Raw genomic sequence first — 19,225 nt, forward strand, 5'->3', positions numbered from 1 at the left:
CCCTCCCCTACAAGCCAGGCAAATGGGCTGGCCAGGGAGAGAGGTTGTGTAGCAGAGCCCAGCCTGGCAGTGAGGCTGTGGGGACAGGGATTGGGCTGGCTCCCTGGCATGTCCAGGCAGGAATAAGGGAGTAGGGCTCACTTTGTGCGGTGGGGAACATCGTTCCTGCCCTGCTGCCTGGGCGTTAGGGGCAGGAAGGAGGTTTTTTATCTCTTTCATGACTACCTGTACAAAGCTGCTCTGGCGTAGCTGCTCCAGGGTGATGTGCTAGAGCCCAACTTGCTGCCCTTTCCTGTGCTGCTTCCACTCCACGCGCTGCCCTGCTCCCCACAGCTGCCCCCAGCTGGCATGTCCTGACTGGCCAGGGCTGAGGTGACTGCTGCTCCTGTCTCCCTGCGTTCCTGGCACTGCTGGGGCACTCAGCTCAGCTGGGCTGCTGCTGCTGCCTGAGTCATGACTCTCAAACAGAGAGAGGCCAAGACCCAATCCTGTCCTCAGTCACCTTATGGTTTAAATGGCTTTCTGGTTGATAGATGGCTTTTAAGGCTCCTGCTGTTGGGGATCCAGCTGCTGCAGTGCCAGGAGTAGGGCATTGCATGGCTGTAGGTTGTTGTACATGAGGAATTTGTAACAGGTCTCTGGGCTCAGCAGTTCCCTACTGGCATGTGATATGCAATATGATCACAGGGGGTGCTCGGACCACTTCAGACGGTGCACCAAGGCTCTGCCACCCATTTAAAATATGGGGATGCCTTAACTCCAGTTTTCTGTAGAGGATGTTAATGCATTCATTTCCTCACAGGGATAGGGTAAGGAAACTAAAACATTTTGCCTTCTTCAAAAAGTCCCAGCAGGCACGGTAACAGATAAAAGTTTGCTGATGTGACCTAATATAAATTTGATGCTGCATGGTTGGCATTTAGATACTGGACCACAGGCTGAACAGGGAAGAAGCCACTTTTTGAGATCTCTCCACTGGGAGAGAATGCAGTTCTAAGCTCTCCCAGATTTTCATTCAGTTCCTTAGGGAACAGAAGATGACACAGTTCCTGCTGGGCATAAAAGAAAACAAAGAGGGCACAATGACTACATTGCACATTAAGGAAACGTATGATTGCCTCTGTTTTATTAATGAATAGAATAGTTGAAGTAATGAATGAATAGTTGAGACCTCTTAGTAGCAGGGTCTCAACACTGTCTTTAGCTTATCTTGCAGCACACCAGAGGAAGCTCCCACATCTGCAGCTACACTAAGCTACATCATCTGTACGTGATGCTGAGAGGTACTGCAACATGTTCAGTAGCAGGGGAAATACTGTCTGATGACTCAGTAGATGTTTAATAGTGAGGACTTGCATAGTGAAGCTAGAAGAGATAGACGCTATATCAGTTCTTGTGTTTCCAATTTGTGGACAGTGGGAATGTGACCCACAGCCGGCCTAAAGTCTAGAAAGGTGTTCTTTAATTGCTTCTGAGGCATGGGGCTGCTAGCAAGAAAACTTATTTTGCAGGATGGTTTGACTCAGCTTTAACAGCCAAGATCAAGATCTAGCTCTGTTCCAAGTCTGTGTCCAGAGCAGCTCACTGAGAATTCAGAGAAATTACTTTACACGCACTATTCTAGCTTTGCCGTGAAACAACAGGATAGAAGTGGAGTAATATTAACTGTAAGATCTGAGAAGGGGCTGAAATTATGGCTGTGTATACTAGTATTTGTAAAACTATCTGTTGTTACAAGGATGAGAAACTTTAATTCAAATATACCGACTTAAAACAGTGTGATTTCTCCCGCCCCCCTTCCCCCCCCAAATCCACAGAGGATAAACAAACAGTAGGAATATAGAATATTTTGTAATGATCAAACTTCTTAACAGAAATCTATTAATAGCAAACACTTTGCCTGAATTGGGTGAATAAAGCATTTTTACTGAAGAAAAATATATGTATGAAAAACTTCTGTGAACATCTGTAGCATGTTAGTAAGATCCTTCAAAGTGCAGCTGAGATTGAAGTCTCTTCTTTGAGAGACAACTCAGTAATGTAAAAAGGCAACACAAACCTGTGTACATTGCTTATTCACAGAACGTTTACACCTTTGATTTTACAAAATAGCCACATCTAAAATGCTCCTCTGAATGCCTGATTAAAAGAAAGTGAACCATAGTATTCCATCAGCAGCAGAGTTTATCTCATCTATAAATCCAATTTAAATCTAGTTATTATAATAGGAGTGTGAGACAAAGAACAGTATAACAACAGTAAAAGGAGCTTCTGGTTGACCATTGGTACCATATATACTTCAAAATACCAAAATGATGATAAAAGTTTTAAATTAAATTAAACAGTTCTGTAAATGAGTAATAAACACATCTAAGATGGCACAAGTGTGCTCTTCTCTCCAGTTGCCACCTGGAAGGAATGGAGTGACTTGAGAGTGCAATTTACAGGATTTTCTGTAAGATGGAGTTGGCGACTTCCAGAGATTCATCTTTCACCAAGACGATATCATAAGAGTCCATATATTTTTCCAAAAGCTCATCTACCTGATTGCAGAAAGGATAAAGACCCACTTAGTTTTAGAATATTAACAGATTTTTCTTCATTAAAATATTGCCCTGTCTTCCCACCAAAAATCAGGGAATGAGCCATGCAAATATATCTCATTCCTGTGAGTGAATTCTACAGGATGACAGAGAGTAGGACTAACTTGACGTTAACTGTCTGCACGTTCCAGGGTATAATACCTAAGGTTTATCCCAGGATTTCACATATAAGGATAGTGAAAGGGAAACTACTTTCTCAGGTTCCTGAAAGGCAGACAAAAACAGAAAACAGGGAAGAGTTGTCTCTCAAGTGCAAATGGATGTGCATTGTCATTTAGCAAACAATCAGTTCTGTCTCCTCCAAAATAGGAGACACAGCCTAAGTTTGTTATTTGGAAGATTACAGTTTTGCTCAGTTACCAATCCAGTATTGAAAGGGGGAAGGGACCAAAAAAAAAAAAAAAAAAAGGAATTTCAGAGAATTAATTTCTCCAGTCTCTGAATTTTAATTCCCAACAAAATATCTTTTCAGAAGAATTTCAGTATAAAAAGCAAAGCAATTTACATTTGTGTTTTCATAACTTATGGGTCAGAAAAAAACCTCAAAAGGCAAGAAATCCATGAAAAATGTTTGCAATCTGAAAATAAATATGGGCCTTGCATGACAATGACACTCGGTTTGATATTTGATACTTTCTATAATGAACCTATTGCTAATTCACAATATTTCACTCAAAGTTTACAACGTTACAAGGCTACTTACTTTATCATTGAGATAGCCAATCTTAAGAATGTGTTCAACATTTGCTACTCCATCTGCCATACTCAAGTCTCCTTGGGAATCCCCCAGCAGTATGATATTACTGTTGTCTTTTAATTGTTTGAAGTACTCTGTATTCTTCAAGGCACCATCATGTTTGTTGTAAACATGAATCAACTCTCCTTTAAATCCTTTTAATATTCCCTATTAAAAAACACTTAAGTTACTTTTGGTATTATATAAGCAGATAGAGTCTAGAAAGAAATAGAAAATACTGCTCTAGAACTAATGTTGAACAACTTATTCTTTAATTATGAACAAGATAAATTACTGTTAAATGACAGAAAGACTGTAGTAGCATTCCTAAGACCCAAGACAGGCAGTGATCTTCCTCACTTGGAGGAATAGTTCTGTACTGGGCTAACTGTGAGGTTGTCATTAGGTTGTCATTAAAGGAAACGAATGGCGTCTTAGTCGCACTATGCTAATAGTGTTTGAACTGTTACCTTCTGCTTGCTTTCTGCCTGGGAGAGTGGCTGACTACAGAGTTTTGATTTTCTAACTGACAGGGCAGCTGGCTACATCTGTTGCATTGAAGTGTTCATCTGTAGTATATATAAATAGATACTAAATCCTTCAACCATTATTTTTGATAAGAATGTGTTATTTCATACGTACGTTTTCATCAAAATCCATGAAATTGGAAACAACTTTCACATTAGAATGGTAGACCCCAGCCTGGTGGATAACTTCCTCAAGAATGTCTCCAATCCCAGCAGAAAATATGAACACAGGAATATTATGTTCATTGAGCTTATCAAAGAAGTTCTCATATCCTTCTCTGCAACACAAGATGTAAATATAAGTCAAATCTCAAATAAAAAAAGCCAAGAGAAGTCGGAGTTTTTGGAAGACACTCTTCTTTGGAAGAGAAAATGAACTTTCCCTAGGCTTTTACTGTATTTTCTTTGTCTCACCTTTTCAGTTAGCAAGAACAATCAGCCTAACACAGGGCATATTGTTTTAGCAAGAAACTCCTGCGTCAAGCAGCTTGTTTTGTTTTGGTCTATAGCATTTTTTTCTCCAAACACCTGATTGCGTTTTAAAGACTTCAAACTGAAAAATACTTTCCCCTACCCAAACTAGCAGAACTCTTTCTAGATACTTTTAGGCTGTCTGTCTCCCTTCAATCTTTCTAGCATAAAGGTTTGACTTTTTATAGGTTCTTCCTGTAAAACAAAATATCATTTTTGTTTTAAATCCTGAAAACATTCTTATTTCTCTTTCTTAAAAGCTCTTTAGTTTTCAATACCCAAATCAAAACTAATATATAGTATTCCAGTAACTAAATACCACCTCAACGAATGAGGTGCACTTTCACTACACAGACATTGCAGGGTAGAATTTTAGAGGAGGGTTTTTTTTTTCTTTTCTGCCTATAAAGTTCTTGTTGGAATCTTAGCCTGTGAATGCAGATTCAACCCAAATGGACTTAGGCTTTCAAATAACCAGAGATAGCAAGTGTCTATTTTTCCAAAGAAGAACTTAGTATGATAAACACTTCCACTTAGTATGATAAACACTTCCACAAGTTAAGTTTTAACATCCAGTTTCAGTATTTCAAAGTTTACAGACGATTATTTTGGAGAACTTTAAAAGAGATGGAAGGCACAGCACGTTTAAAGCAAGGATTCTGCTGGCTGTTAAACTTGCCTTTGGCCACCGAGAAAGAACAATAATCAATGCTGCAATAAAACACATGCTCCTCAAGTCACTGTATTTTTACCTCAGATGAAACTATAATAGGGAATGTTTTTCAAGGGCACAAAGTTGAACTCTGTGTTCCCACTTAAAAAAAAAAGTCACTAGTGCAATTTTGAGAGGGCGAAAGTCTGCAGAAATGAAGTTTGTAGAGATGTCACTCAAAATATATATATTTTTTTGATGCAACAAAAAACCTGTAATTTCAGATTTCTAGTTTATACAGTAGCTGTGAAATATCAGTAAAGGGGACATGAATTCACTGCATTCTAAGAACACGGTGTCACATTCCAAGTCTTTTTTTTTTAAACTGAAAAACACACAGTAAGAATCTATGAAAAATGCTTCAAACCAGTACTGTTCAAATCAAAAGGAACTTACTTCAGCATAACATCAGATTCCCTCACAATTTCTGAAAATTTATCCTTCTGTAAGCCTTGTTCAATGAGTAGTGCATGAGATTTATTGTACCTAGAATACAAACAGAAAGCTTGACTTACAGATAAAGATACATCATTAAATCTCATGACCAAAAGCATCCTATATAATTCTTGCTCATTCAAGTTAACAGCAAAGCAAAACCAGTTGTTACACAACACTCAGAGGTTAATTCAGTTGATGCATTACGAAAAGGCTAATCACAGCCATTCATGTGCTTTTAGAGACTTAGTATTAAATCTAATATTATTACAGTTTTAAGATGGGAGATGCCACTTACCATTCCACCATATATGGGTATTTTTCTTCAACAGTGAGAGCAGGATCAATTTCAATAGCATAGTATGTTTCTTTCAGCCATAATAACTGAAGAAGAAAAAAAAAGATGTTTAATGTATTTTTATAAAATAACACTTGTTGTTTGACCTAGCTAATCAAAATAACTTCCTTCATTCTAGTTCCTTTATTTAGGTACAACGGAATCTGAAATACCCTTTTCACGGACAAAAAGAATTAGCTTGTGGATATACCAAAGAAGAAAAAATGGACACTGTTAAACTAAATTATATGCAACTATGAAGAACATGAGCATTTCTGTTCTGTTTTATTAGTGATCAGATGAAATTCTGACTCCCTTGCAGTCAGCAAGGGAGATCTCAGAGCTGCAGGGATTTGAGAGTATCCTTTGTCTTATACTGCTGTGTAAGTCAACACAAAGTAGAGACAGAGAATAAAAACATTTGTCTACAGGAGGGACCAATAGTTAATGTTTTCTGTTTACCTTTTTCCGACATTCCTCTGTGATGAGTTTAGAGTTATCAATGATGTCTGTAGAGGGAAAAAAATTTTAAACGACATTATATTTCTTTCTGCTTTTCTATACAACATTGTAAATGGCATAGAAGACAATGTTTGATGACATACTACTATGTTTCTTCAGAACTTGTCTTACCAGCAACAACTGAAAGGTATGTTCTTTTTCATGAGCATGAAGATGTATTACTATCCTTCCCTCATCTCTCAATCAAAAGGTTAAAAAGTTAACTACTAGCCTCTTACTCTATTTCTTGAGACTTAACTGTTTCTGAAATAATCATCAGGCATCCTATGTATTTTAGTATTCCCACTTCCTTAGTATATTGGTTATTTTTATCTTGTGGCCTTTTAAAACAAAGGAAAAGTATCAAGAATTCCAGGGACTTTACTATCTGATTCTTAGTGTCAGGACTGTTATGGGCTCTTACGAAAAATATGTCAACCATATACAACCACCCACATCTTACAGTTCAAAACTTAGTTTGTAATTGTATATGACAACTTACCTGAATTTAATTCACACAGACTGTAATTAAAATATATATATATAAAATTACATACAGACACTCACTCTAAATCTTCTGCATTAGGATATACAGTTTAGCTAACAAGTCAATATCAAATCTGATATATTGGGGGATAAGTGGGATAGAAAATTAAAATCTGGGGAAAACTGAAAGGATTAAACAAAACAATTCATATTTAAAAAAAAAAGTACTCACTATGGCAAGTTGGACATCTTTTTCCATTGTAGGAAAATCTACTTAATGTCATATCAAAATCTGTAATAATCTATTTAAGAAAAGAAAAAGCAAAACTGTCTTACAACATGAAGGGACAAAATAAAGAATGGCTAGAAATTCTGAATGATCAACAATAGCTGCAGTTGAGTAGCAAATCCATCACAGATATCTCCCTAGTTTACTGAACTATAGTAATGTAAGCCAGAATGTGCTATCAGAATAACTTTTTCTTAAGAAATTTTTTTTTCAGTTCCTTTGGTCAGAATATTTCCTGAAATTACAAATCTTATGTTTATATCATTTACTTAATTACAGACTGGCTGAATTACACTTGAGACAACAAGGGTGACTAAGAGAGTTAAACAGATACAAATTTTGGAGGTTACCTGAAGGCTGACTTCTGTTATATATAAATTGCTGTCCCAGAGCTAAAGTTCTATGATTGCTTTCATTCTGATCTGGTTACTCCTCCTGTTATTTTTACCTGAAGTTTGGCAGCTCCACCTTTGATGAGGCCACAAATAATCTCTTCTACTCTTCCTGGGTCCTTGATATGGACAGTCTTCTTCTGAAATTCCGGCATCTATGGAGTAAGAACAAAGACATATTTACAGAGAAAACTTACTAGGTAATACCTTCTATCCATCAGATTGGAACTGTGCATATGGAAACAGTTTCACATGACATCAAGACATGCTCGGGTTTTTAAATCAGGACAGGAAGACAAGAGTGAGAAGAAATCAAGAACTCTGGATGTACTAACTCATGAATGCATACAGTTTTGTTTGCTTTCCATATGTATTTCGAGTCCCTTCTCTAATATCAAATTACTTAATAAGTTGACACTCAAAGAAAGGATAATCATATTTACAGGAAATAAGGGAAATGTAGAGAAATGGAACATCCAGGGTCACCTTGTAGTTGAAATAAGCCAAGGGAAATGGTGCACCTTAAAACTAGTTCTGTGTGAAATTAATAAGCACTTAAAGTCTCAACACAGATAAAGAAGACAGGCTGGTTTTAGAGTCCCGTTGTTTTGTTGAGAATGCTGCACAGTGTGTCTGTTGACAACAGGCTGCATTGCTCCTCAGCCAGTCCATCAACCATTTCCAATTACCTATTTTGTTGCAAACTTCCCAAGTAACATATGCTATCACACCATATATTCATCTTTAATGAAGAATATTTCCTGAACATCAAAATATATGCTAAATTTGGGTTTAAAAGGAAAAGGCAAGTTTTGCTTAATCTAAAAGTTTCTCTTCACACTTGCAGAAGCACCAAAGAGAACATTTACTAACAGAAATTTCCAAATATAGTATGTATTTATTTCCTTCCTTTATACCCAGTATGGACTGTTCCTAAAGCACAGTCTTCAGACATATGTAAGCTGTTTACATGGGCAGTTACAACTAGTAAGTTTTATTATCTGCGTATAGAACTTAGGAGATGAAGAAACACTAGGAATTATATTTTCCATGTTCTAGTCACTCAGCTTTCCTTTTCTTATACCTGGTATGTAATTTTTGCTGCAGTAAGCTTTTTTTTTTTTTAAAAAAAGCAACAAAACAACAAAAAACTCCAAATCCTTCTATTTTCAGACATGTTTCTGGAACTACCAGAGTTCGTCTGTGACCAGTTAGTTATTAGGTCATACAACACTATTCTTTCTTCCTGTTCTTGATGCTACTACACCTGTTTTTTATTCGTAACAACCAACTTGCAGTCAAATTGCAATCAGGTTGTCATTTAAAAATCCCTCCAATGTTAGTCTCTTAAAAGCAGTCCTGTAGATACTTGTATTTGTAATGGAAAAGACACTCATGTCAGGGAAAAAGCATTGTGTGTGTGTGTGTGTGGATCTTTAAGTATCTTCTTTAGTCCATTCTTTGTCCTCAGAAGCTACTATAGCAACAGATGCTTGTCTAACCTGTTCTTCAAAACCTCCTTTCACGCATTCCTCACTTTCTGCCACAAGGTATTTCAGTACTCAATTATCTTTATGTCCAGAAAAGTTTGCTTATTTGCTAACCTTCCCCCTTTCCACTTCTTTAACCTAACCTTTTCTTACTGAAATTGTAGCTTATTTAGCCACAGTGTACATCGAGAAAAGTATATGCTCCTTTCACATGTGCTCCCTTGGATGTTTTTCTTTTTTGCTCATCTGAAAAAACCCCAGTTGCTTCAATCCTCTTCTACATAGTGCATTTTTCTAAACCTCTGATCATTCCTCATGTTATCCTGGCCCCTCCATTTGATCCACATTTTTCTTGGAACACAGGATCCATAACTGGATATAACCTTTCTGTGCTGCTCAGCTCTGAAAAGGCTCCAGCTTAAAGGCTAACTTTGGCCTATGTCTTTCAGATAGTATTTTTGCATATACATTTGAATAAATTTCTTTTGTTAGCAATAATATGGTGATATTGATTCAAGTTCAGTTGGTAATTTGCAAATATTTTTCTCAAAATTACTGTTGGGTAGAAATAATTAGTTGCAAGAAGTGTTAAATTCTGCATTTAGTCTCACTAGAATATATCTGCTCTTCCAGACCAATGCTCCTATTTGTCAAATACAACAAATAATTCTAATCCTCTAGTATACTCATGACCACTTTCTGGCTGGTGTTGTCAAAGATGCTAATGAGAACAGACAGGAGAGATCCTTCTAAAAGCCTAATCATAAACCTTTGATAATTTTCCATGTTTTCCACCTATCTAAAAAGTTGCAGCTATGCCATAATATCTTGCCAAAAATTATAAAGTCATGACATGATACTTACTACTAGTTTGCTTTATGATCCTGATAAAGAAAGAAACGATTTGTTTTACATGAATTATTCTTCATGAACCCCTAGTACTTACTCATCTCCATATTATCTTCTAATGCTTGAAAATACTTTGATTATTTTTTCTAGAATTTTTCTGGGAAGTGCATTAAGCAAATGGTTTATAAATCACAAAATCATTTTTCTTCCCTTTGATAGATAAGCACTGTTTCGTTTTCATCTGCTTCCTTTTATTTCTACTTTCCTTTACTGGCTCTCTCATTTGCTCACATAGTGAGAATCACTTAATTTGAAAGAATTACACTTCCCCTGTTTTCTGTAGACCTGAGGAAAACCTTACGTCAAAGACATTTTCTGTAAAAGTGGTACCTTCTAAACCGATGTAGTTATTTTTTATGTAGCTGCAGTTCCTTGTTACTCTTATTAACACAGCAAATCCAGAAAATGTATACTTTGATTGGCTTCCAAATGCTAGCTACGTACCAGATCTGGAATCTCTGAGACAGCTAATGATCATAACAAAACCTTCATGAAAATGCCTGAATTCTCTCATCTTTTGAGAACTACATCTGCAAAGCACTTACATTTATTCACAAATACCAAAAGTAGTATATCAAGTGATCTAGTTGCATGAAACAAGACATTAAAAACCTGCAACTCTTTCCAAGGTGCTTTATGGTATTTCTCCTGCATTTTTTACAGTGTTGGTAGACAAAACTGAAATAGGCAGATAACAGCTCTTTGGTGGGTATACAGCACTGTTTCTCTATATTGAAAGATAAAGCAATTTGACTGTGTTCTGTGATTTTTTTCACTGTAAATTGACTAATTAATTGCTTTGGCTTTGAGGAGGTAAACTGTTTATATATTTTTAGACTTAGAATGCAAAAATTTACAAAAGGGAAATCTAAATGAGTCCTTTTGTAAGAAGTAGTTCAAACATCATTTGGTTTACTTAGATGCTAAGCAACAGACTTCATAATATAACTGATTTAAACAGAACAGCTGTTGGGGGGGGATGGAGAGATCAGAGGGAGAGCCTGTACGGCGACAGCTGGATTGTTTGCTACTGCTTTACTTCAGACTTTTGTAGGTTTTGAAACAACTTGAGGAAGAACACCCTTAGTAAACACTTCAGTAGATGATGTTAAACAAGACATTGCTTAAGACTGACTATGATAAAGGCTTCCTGCTTTGAGGTTGCAAACTGACATACTGTACTCTTACTAAAGACCAGTTCTGCTGGTTATAATTTATTCCTAATACAGTTTCATTTTCACACAAAGATTGAAGTGAGGTGAGCGTGAGCATTCTAATATAGGGGAAAAAGTCTTCTGCAGCAAAAACAAGTCTTTTTCATGGATACGGCATGTGATAAAGCCTCAGACAAATATGATTAGTCGAAATAGGTAGTGTCACTATCTTTATTTCCTTGTATTTATATTTACAACTGAACATTATGTAGTAATTATTTTATTTAGGCTTTATCATTATTACAAGTACATGAAACTGAGGGTTGGCTCCAGCAATCACTACAAGCAATCACCAGTTTTCTGGCAAATGGTCTTCTTCATTGCTTCCAATGTTTTACACTTCTGCCTAGTCTTGCTGTTGTTTTTTGCTGCATAATTGCCATTCTTCACAGTTGAAAAAAACCAAGCAGATTAAAGTTGAAAAGAACTGATAAGACAGATGAAAGAACAAGGAGGAATGAAATGCGAATAAGAAAAGTGCAGTTAATTTGATAAGCTCTGTTTCTATTAACTGTTCAGGAAAGCTCTAGTAGTCAAATCCGTGTGTACAAAAGGCCCCAAATTTCTGATGTACCAGCTAACTGAGAAGAACGCAGCTGGAGAAACAACCAACAAGAAACTCCACAGCACCTCGCAAAGACAAGAAAGCTTTCAGGGGCAAGGAGCTTCTACATATTGGACTAAAATTACACAAGCACAGGAAAAGCAATTTGTGCTTCCTTGTGACATCTGAAAGTACATCAAGCAAGCACTTAAGTGCCCTTATTTGTTCTGTTGTTATATAAAGGTCTGAGAAGAGTTTTGCTTTCTTATCAAGGACACCTGTATGTTACTGAAATAGCTCATTGAGACAGGTATCTTTTTGAAGTAGATGTTAAAAGATTACAACTCTCAAAGGTCATTTTTGGTTGATAAACACACTGGCCACAAACACATTCAGGTTTCTAGTCTCTCAGGTTTTTAAGGAGCCTTTAGAGAGAAGCAAGAACAAAGTGAAAAAATTATTTTTCAGGTTGAGCTTGACTGATTTATGAAAAGGATAAAAAGATACGGTTGTTTGTGATAGGAGGTGACTGGACCAAGGATATAGGAAAGTCTTTTGTAGTTCACAATGTTATAATCATACCTTGACGAATGAACTGTAATGGGTTCACGCAGGTTTGGAAATCCCCCAGTCCTACAAACCACAGAATGTGTCATTTACAACAAGGATACTTCTGAAAACAAGTCTATTCAGTACATAAGACATGCATCTATGGAACTGGGATAAATAAAGCGGAAAACTACTTAAAGACCATTTTGAATTTCAGTTTTGAAATAGTTTCCTGTATACAATGGGATCGCAAGAGTGTGAACAAGGCTGCTTTTACGTTTTATTTGGGTGCTGCTTATATACAGTTTTTGGGGGGAGAAGGGAGGGGAGGGGACAAAACAAGAAAAAACACCTTAAGGGCCAAAGTATGGTCCCACTAAAGTCCCTGACTTCAATAGCAAGTTTAATGGCAAGCTCCATGAAATTACCAGCGTTTCTAAAAAACCTAAAAACAGAAACAATGCATGTAATGTGGTAACTTACCACTAAACCTTTCCTTCATTTGTTTTAAAGATTCTGGAAAACTAAAATCTGATGTTTGTTTCCAAAGACTGTTAAATTTTATACAATTACTCTCCGAGATTAAGAAATGACATCTATGGATAGAGTGTGTATATTAAAATATTATATATATATATATATATATAATGTATTTTATATATACATATTTCATGGGGAATCTTGGACTCGATTCAGGAGATGTAAAACAAGATTTGTTCCCCACATCATTTTGCCACTGCTAGAGGTTAAAACACATCGTTATTCTGTATTTGTTACTATTGTAAGAGTGGTCATATTTTATTTCTAACATGTTTACATTTAGGAATATTTATTTTTACATACCTGCTCCTGTTTGGGACTGTATGTAAGGATAAGAGTTAGTTAGGATTTAGACACTTGTACAAGTTCCTCAGAATTATTAAGTCTGGTTTCTGGTGAAATGATTCAATTTATTGCAAAGCACTACTAATTATGTGCATTTTATATCCAAATTAGTAAAAAAGTGGGAAATCCTCAGAGCATGACACAGTGATTTTAAAGTACCATTTTGGGGGGTTTGGGCAATCCTTTCCCCTCCTCCTTAATTTAACAATTTCAAGTGTCTTTTGTGAGGGACCCTCCAGTTAAGTGAATTATATATCTATTTTGCAACTCAAAAGTGGAAAATCTTCCCACAGAGATAATCTACTATTAATGGTTGGTGTGCTACTTAATTATTATTGTTTTAAGACCTTAGCTAAACTCAGTAAGGAAAAATATACAGCTGCTGAAAGTCACAAAACTAGTCACTTTCTAGCAGAAGCGTATGTTTTGTTGGCCAGATTAATAAACAAAGAGTTGGTGATAATCACTAAAATAAGAGGCAAGTATCTAAGAGAATTCTAAAAGAATATTTCCCTTCAGGTATCCTAGGGAATTAATAACTGATTGGGTGCACAAGGTGTAATATCTTATTCTGGAATTAAGATTATATTGAACTTTTTGATCTACTGAGTGCTAAAGGAGATGCTTCCCTCCTCCCACCCAGTAAAACAACATCTAAAGTCCCTGTCATTATTAAAAAAAAAAAAAAAAAAAGAAAAAAAGTATTTTTTAAAATGTCTATTAGACCACTGACTAATAAAAAGAAAGTTCAGGTGAAGGAGGACTGTGGGGCCTTATTGTTTTCACTAACTGTGATTTTAAGTAGGGAAGGACGAGATGACAAATGACCTGCCATCTTAACCACATGGAGATATGGCTCATTTCAAAATCAAATCTAGATAAGCAGCCTGAAATATTATTAGCAATAACTAAAAATGTAAGAGGTTATCATCGTAAGACTGCTAGGCAGTGCTGAGCAATATCATTTCATATATCCTTTGAACAAAAAATTGGGGCAAAATGGTTTTGTATTGATAACTCTGTAAACCTACAGTCCTTGGCATATATGGTTTTCTTATTATACAAAGACTAATCTAATATGGATGCCTCCTTAAAAGCACTGTCTCTTTAAAAGCACCCTGCATCACTGGTTGATAAAGTTTTAAGGGAACTTCTCTATAATTCTCAGTGATTTATACAGTACTTTGTTAGGCATTAGTATCACACGTCTAAATTTTTAATAATAGTAACAAAAAGGAATGTTCACCTCACACTTACAAACATATTAAAAATATGAAAATAATAAAGTCATAAAAGTGATAAGACAAGGTATAAAAATTAGCTATGATACTATATTTTAACGTGTGTGAATAGTGACAGTCTGAGAATTTTGATTATCACGTGATTTCTTCTTTAAAATCTGTTGATAAGCCTGCCTTAGATTAGACTAGGTTCCAAACCTATTAACCACTTCTGATGTAGAGGACACATGAGGGTGGCAGGGCAAGGACAGGGAACTATTACTGTTATTTCTAAGCAAGTAAAATGCAAATCAAAAAGATGAAATGGATAGGAGACAGCTTCCGTGTAAAATGGCAAAAGCCAAGAAGAAACTACATTTATTCTGGGAACTGCAAATGCCTGATTCCAAGGTCTGAGACTAGCTATCATATATACTCACTTATGAACTGTACTAAAAAAGGCAGGGCATGGCATGGCATCAGCTATTGCTGTGCAATCTGATACCGTGGCAAGCTAAAGAAAATGGGATGTTAGCATTCCTGGTGGCAAAAAGCAACAGTTTGGTGAAATTGTAAAGAAAAGGGGCACATTGCTTGATTTGTATCTTCTTTTCCATTTCCTTTCTTCTTTTGATGTTATTACAGAACATTATTTAGATCTGCTTGGTCTACAAAACAAAGCTCGTCAGAAAACTTTTAAAAAGCCTGCAAACATAATATAACCTACACTATTTGCAGCGTATGAGTTGCAAAAAGCCACGCTTACGCCATAACAAAATTCACAGGATGGGAAAGTGTGCGCGCGTCTCTTTTTCCAGCTATATACATACGTATGCTCATGTAAAGCTTTAGGTGTCTCAGCTTTAATTCAGACACAAATTTGACTTTTGGTCCATAAGTGCAAGACAGGTTTCTCTCAGCAGCCCCAGCAGTTAGTTGACTTATCTTTTGGACAGGGACATCAAAAGCTACTGGACTTCAGTGTAATCACATCAATCACTCCATTACGTGCAGCTAGTCAGGAGAACTGTGCTATTGATCATGCACTATGCTAACAGAAGCTGAGCTCAGGACAGGCATCTTTCATTTTGATTACCAAAAGCAAAAACATACAGCAATTCATGTTCATATAATATAAACTCAAATATGATAAGAAATTCCTTAGCAACTAGTAAGTAGTAATTTTACCAGAAATAGCCTTAAAATTACTTATCTAAAAAATAATAGGCAAATATTATTATGGAAATGTAGAACAGAGCATTGAAAATCATCACATTTGCTTGACAGCATCCTGCAAAACTAGAGACTCAGCACTGGTTATATGAAATAAATGGCAGGCCCTTAACTACACAAGCCTATGCCACTCCAAAAAAATGTAGTGGTAAGCACTGGGATGCATACTAAAAATGTTTCCTGTTTTTTCTTATTTCAGTTTTTAATTATTTAGGTGTTTTACACAAAGCGTGCTGGATCCTGATGTTTAATTTGAAAAAAGAAATTGGAGAGACAGGGTTCACAGAAAACACGACAACAGCGTTTTCTCTTGTGCTTTTAAAGGAGAGTACCTGTGCGTTGAGCTTAGGGCACTCCTGATTCTTCTGTCCTTGATTTTGTCCTACTGCAACAGCACAGGTGGCAAGCAGAGTCCAGAGACGCAGGGCTTGCATACAGGCTGCCAACAAAAACCAACCAAATCCTTTTAAGAATTGGCCTGCTATATTATGTGATCTTTACTATTCCTGCTGTATAGAAAAGAAAGCAGACATGCACGGTAAACAGCTAGAACACTGAAAATACCTACATTTAAGACTACTCTGATTGATACACATTTAAAAGTAGATGAAAGTGAAAATTGAATTAACCTATCCAATAAAAGCTGGTAAATGTATTTATTCCTCTAATGCTGTTGTCAATTCTATGCTATCAAATTTATACTTTAAAATGTAATTTGTCAGAATAAACAACAATGACTTAGCTAGTAACCCTGGTTTAAAAATGCAAGCAGAAGACAGAGTCAGTCCTGTTGACAGAAGCTGTGCACGCTTACCGGAGGGTTTTGCAGGAGCAGCTGCAGAAGCAAAAGAAAATTCCTCTTGCTTGTGAAACACTAATATAGCAGTACAAGGTGCAGTTGAGGGCGTTTCCAAATACAGCCTGACTTAATCCCTGTACAAAACCCCAGGGTCCTGTGACGCACGCTGGCAAAGCACAGCAGTTTGTTATGCTCAGCAATACAGCCTGACAGGCTTACAAATGATCAGCTGGTGCACCAACAACAAAACCTTTGACCTTCACTGAATGAACAGCTTTCATGGATGCAGCAGGCAAATTTGGACTGCTCCAATAGAGGAAGGCCCTTGTTTTTCAAAGCAGAAGCTTACTACTTTGTTACTTTTTAACCCTTTCCTTACAAAATCTTTCAAAGTATTTTAGGATTTCCTATTGCAGAGTGCCACAACCTTCTCACAGCTCATTGACATTGGCCGCATTAACATTTAGAAGGGAGCACAGATTTATTTGTGTAGAAGTAGCAAATTAATTACTTAATGAGTCCTTGCTTTGACTTTAATTATCTATGCAATACTGGAACAGGTAATCAAGGAGGCTTGTTTGTCAGGATTTTTGAGAAACAAGGGGCCTCAACATGCTTTTAGAAGTTTGTCATTAGGCATACTGCCAGATGAAAGATAGTACCTCGGTGAGACAGAACATGCATTTAAAAGGAACTGTTTTTTTTAACTGTAAGAGGACAAAGAAGGTCATTTCTAATCTTATTTATACTTTAAAGTTGTGTAGATGCTTGGAAGTGTCACATCCAGTTAGTACCTGTGAAGAGTTCTAGTGCTATGGCAACACTGCAAACTTCCCTGTATCATCCCATAATTCCTGTTTAACTTTATGATCACTATCTCAGGCTGTCAGAAACAACCACAAACATCAAACCAATTCCTATGTGGCCATGAATGTGCTTGGAGCAACTGTCAGAATTAGAGCAAGGGCAGGTTAGTATTGTGGCACATGCAAAACCCCCAATACAAAAACTATAAAAACTATTACCATGATTCTAGAAATTCATTAGTTAAGCAAATTTGCTTTTAAAATGTAGGAAGAATAGCACATTCTCCATAAAAAGACTGACAGACTTTTTTGTGAATGGTACAGTGGATCCATATATGTTTTGTGTCCACATATCAACCATACACCAGTACCTACCATAGGCCAGTACATATTCTGTCAGGATTCCTCAGACTGTAACCTACACAGATGACTTTCATTTTTTCAGTTATGCTCTGTGTGTTTTGACCCAATGAAACAACTAATGAATATTTCAGCTGATATGAAACATGCAACTGTCATTGACACTCCTCTGCTAAAATTGAACAAAGCTCCCAAAATATACATGTTAAGGTCTGCTGTATTCTTGGGCAGTAAAACTGTTTGAAAGCTGTATTAAAAATGTAATACAATCCCTGCAAATACTACATAAAACTTACTTGGCATTGGTACTTGCCAGGATTTATAGCTCCTATTATATCTACTGGATATACTACCTTTTATAGTATTTATTTGTACATAGAGTTAATATACTTTCAGTTTATAATACCTATCTCCATAATAGCATTTGAGGAAGCTACAATATAACACCATATCTTGAATAAATATGAATTATTTGCACAACAAAAAGCTGCACCTTATAGCAGAGCAGGATTTCTATTTTAAGACAGTCTTACAAACACTGAAGAAAAAGTATTCTTGCCAGATGAATAATGTAATTCAGGTAATGGTATCACTTTATACATTTCATATACAAAGTAGCTGTCCTTGAGCTTTTATATACTTCAAGGATGACAGTGCTGTGGACATAAATGAATCTTGTGAAACCTCGTGTGACTAGGACATGGTGGGTCGTGGAGCCTGGCTGTTGATATTCTGGTGCTTCTCAGATATGATTCAGTAAGGGAAAATTAATTCCAAAGCCATCAACAATTTAAAGGAAATTAGCTTGCTCTTTATTAAAGTTGAAAAAAAATTCCTGTATTTCAGTCTTTTTTTAAACTCACTTATGATTTAAGTTTGAAGGAAAGGGTTATAGAAATTAACTCTAACTTTTACAGATTAGTATACCAAACTAATTAAAATTTTAAATGTACTAATATGGTATTAATGAAAGAACTAGAAAATGACACCAGCAAAATTTCTGTAAACATTAAGACAGCCAACATCTACTTCTTAGAAAAACATTTACTGTATCCCTAATAACGATGTATTTTCACTTTACGAAAAAGCAGCATATGAAGCTCCTCATCTAAAAAATACAAAGGACTGTCTTTGCAACTCAAAGAAACCTTTAGCTGAAGTGCTTTACTTAACTGACCAACAACAGAGAATAATAGCTACTGCTGACCATGTTCTGCTCCTGCTGACTTGAGTCAGATCAAGATTTGGTTTACACTGTTTAACTTCTGTTAGGAGGCAAATTAAAATTAGTGTTTGTTTTTAAAAAGAGATCAAAGCCAGCAGGACCTCTGAATAATTTCCACTCTTACAATATCGAAGGTCATTCAAAAATATTTTAAGCACCACAGACTAAAGAGGGATAGTTATTTCAACAGATAGCTTCTATTTTAACCTTCTCTCTTGGGCCAAGGGCCAAACGAATACATATCTCCAGTGCAGAATATTCTAAGCAGCAAAGAACCCCACTTAAAACATTAGATCATTTGTCTGTCCTGTAACACTAGGAAAAGGTTCCACTTTATATTGTGATGTGTTAAGTGAATGTGGTTTAAAAAGATTCAGGATGCTCTCAAAGAGCATAAGGTATTGAAAGTTATTAGTCTAAAACAAAGAAAAAACTGGTTCTACTAGTCCTTACGCACTTTTGCTCTAAGTTTCACCTACTCCTTTGGGGAAAGAAAAGAACA

At 36.2% G+C, this 19,225-nt stretch overlaps 1 protein-coding gene across 3 annotated transcripts in view; it reads right to left on the reverse strand.

The window, feature by feature from the left end:
* Positions 1-1,726: 1,726 nt before the first annotated feature.
* NT5C3A (5'-nucleotidase, cytosolic IIIA) overlaps positions 1,727-19,225 on the reverse strand; it is a 29,266-nt gene continuing 11,767 nt past the window's right edge. The window contains exons 1-10 of one of the 3 annotated variants that reach the window (XM_026100763.2): positions 16,348-16,486; positions 15,866-15,972; positions 7,546-7,644; positions 7,041-7,110; positions 6,284-6,330; positions 5,783-5,868; positions 5,446-5,535; positions 3,982-4,144; positions 3,307-3,507; positions 1,727-2,543 (exon numbers count right to left, since the gene is read on the reverse strand). In XM_026100763.2, coding sequence (XP_025956548.1) covers positions 2,442-2,543; positions 3,307-3,507; positions 3,982-4,144; positions 5,446-5,535; positions 5,783-5,868; positions 6,284-6,330; positions 7,041-7,110; positions 7,546-7,644; positions 15,866-15,967 — 960 coding nt within the window. In that variant the 5' untranslated portion in view covers positions 15,968-15,972; positions 16,348-16,486 and the 3' untranslated portion in view covers positions 1,727-2,441. Of the gene's footprint in view, positions 2,544-3,306; positions 3,508-3,981; positions 4,145-5,445; positions 5,536-5,782; positions 5,869-6,283; positions 6,331-7,040; positions 7,111-7,545; positions 7,645-12,228; positions 12,280-15,865; positions 15,973-16,347; positions 16,487-19,225 lie in introns of those variants that run through there. The other 2 variants (XM_026100764.2, XM_026100761.2) reach the window with 2 other exon arrangements.

Source organism: Dromaius novaehollandiae, chromosome 2 (genome assembly GCF_036370855.1).
Source record: "Dromaius novaehollandiae isolate bDroNov1 chromosome 2, bDroNov1.hap1, whole genome shotgun sequence".
Lineage (NCBI taxonomy): Eukaryota > Metazoa > Chordata > Aves > Casuariiformes > Dromaiidae > Dromaius > Dromaius novaehollandiae.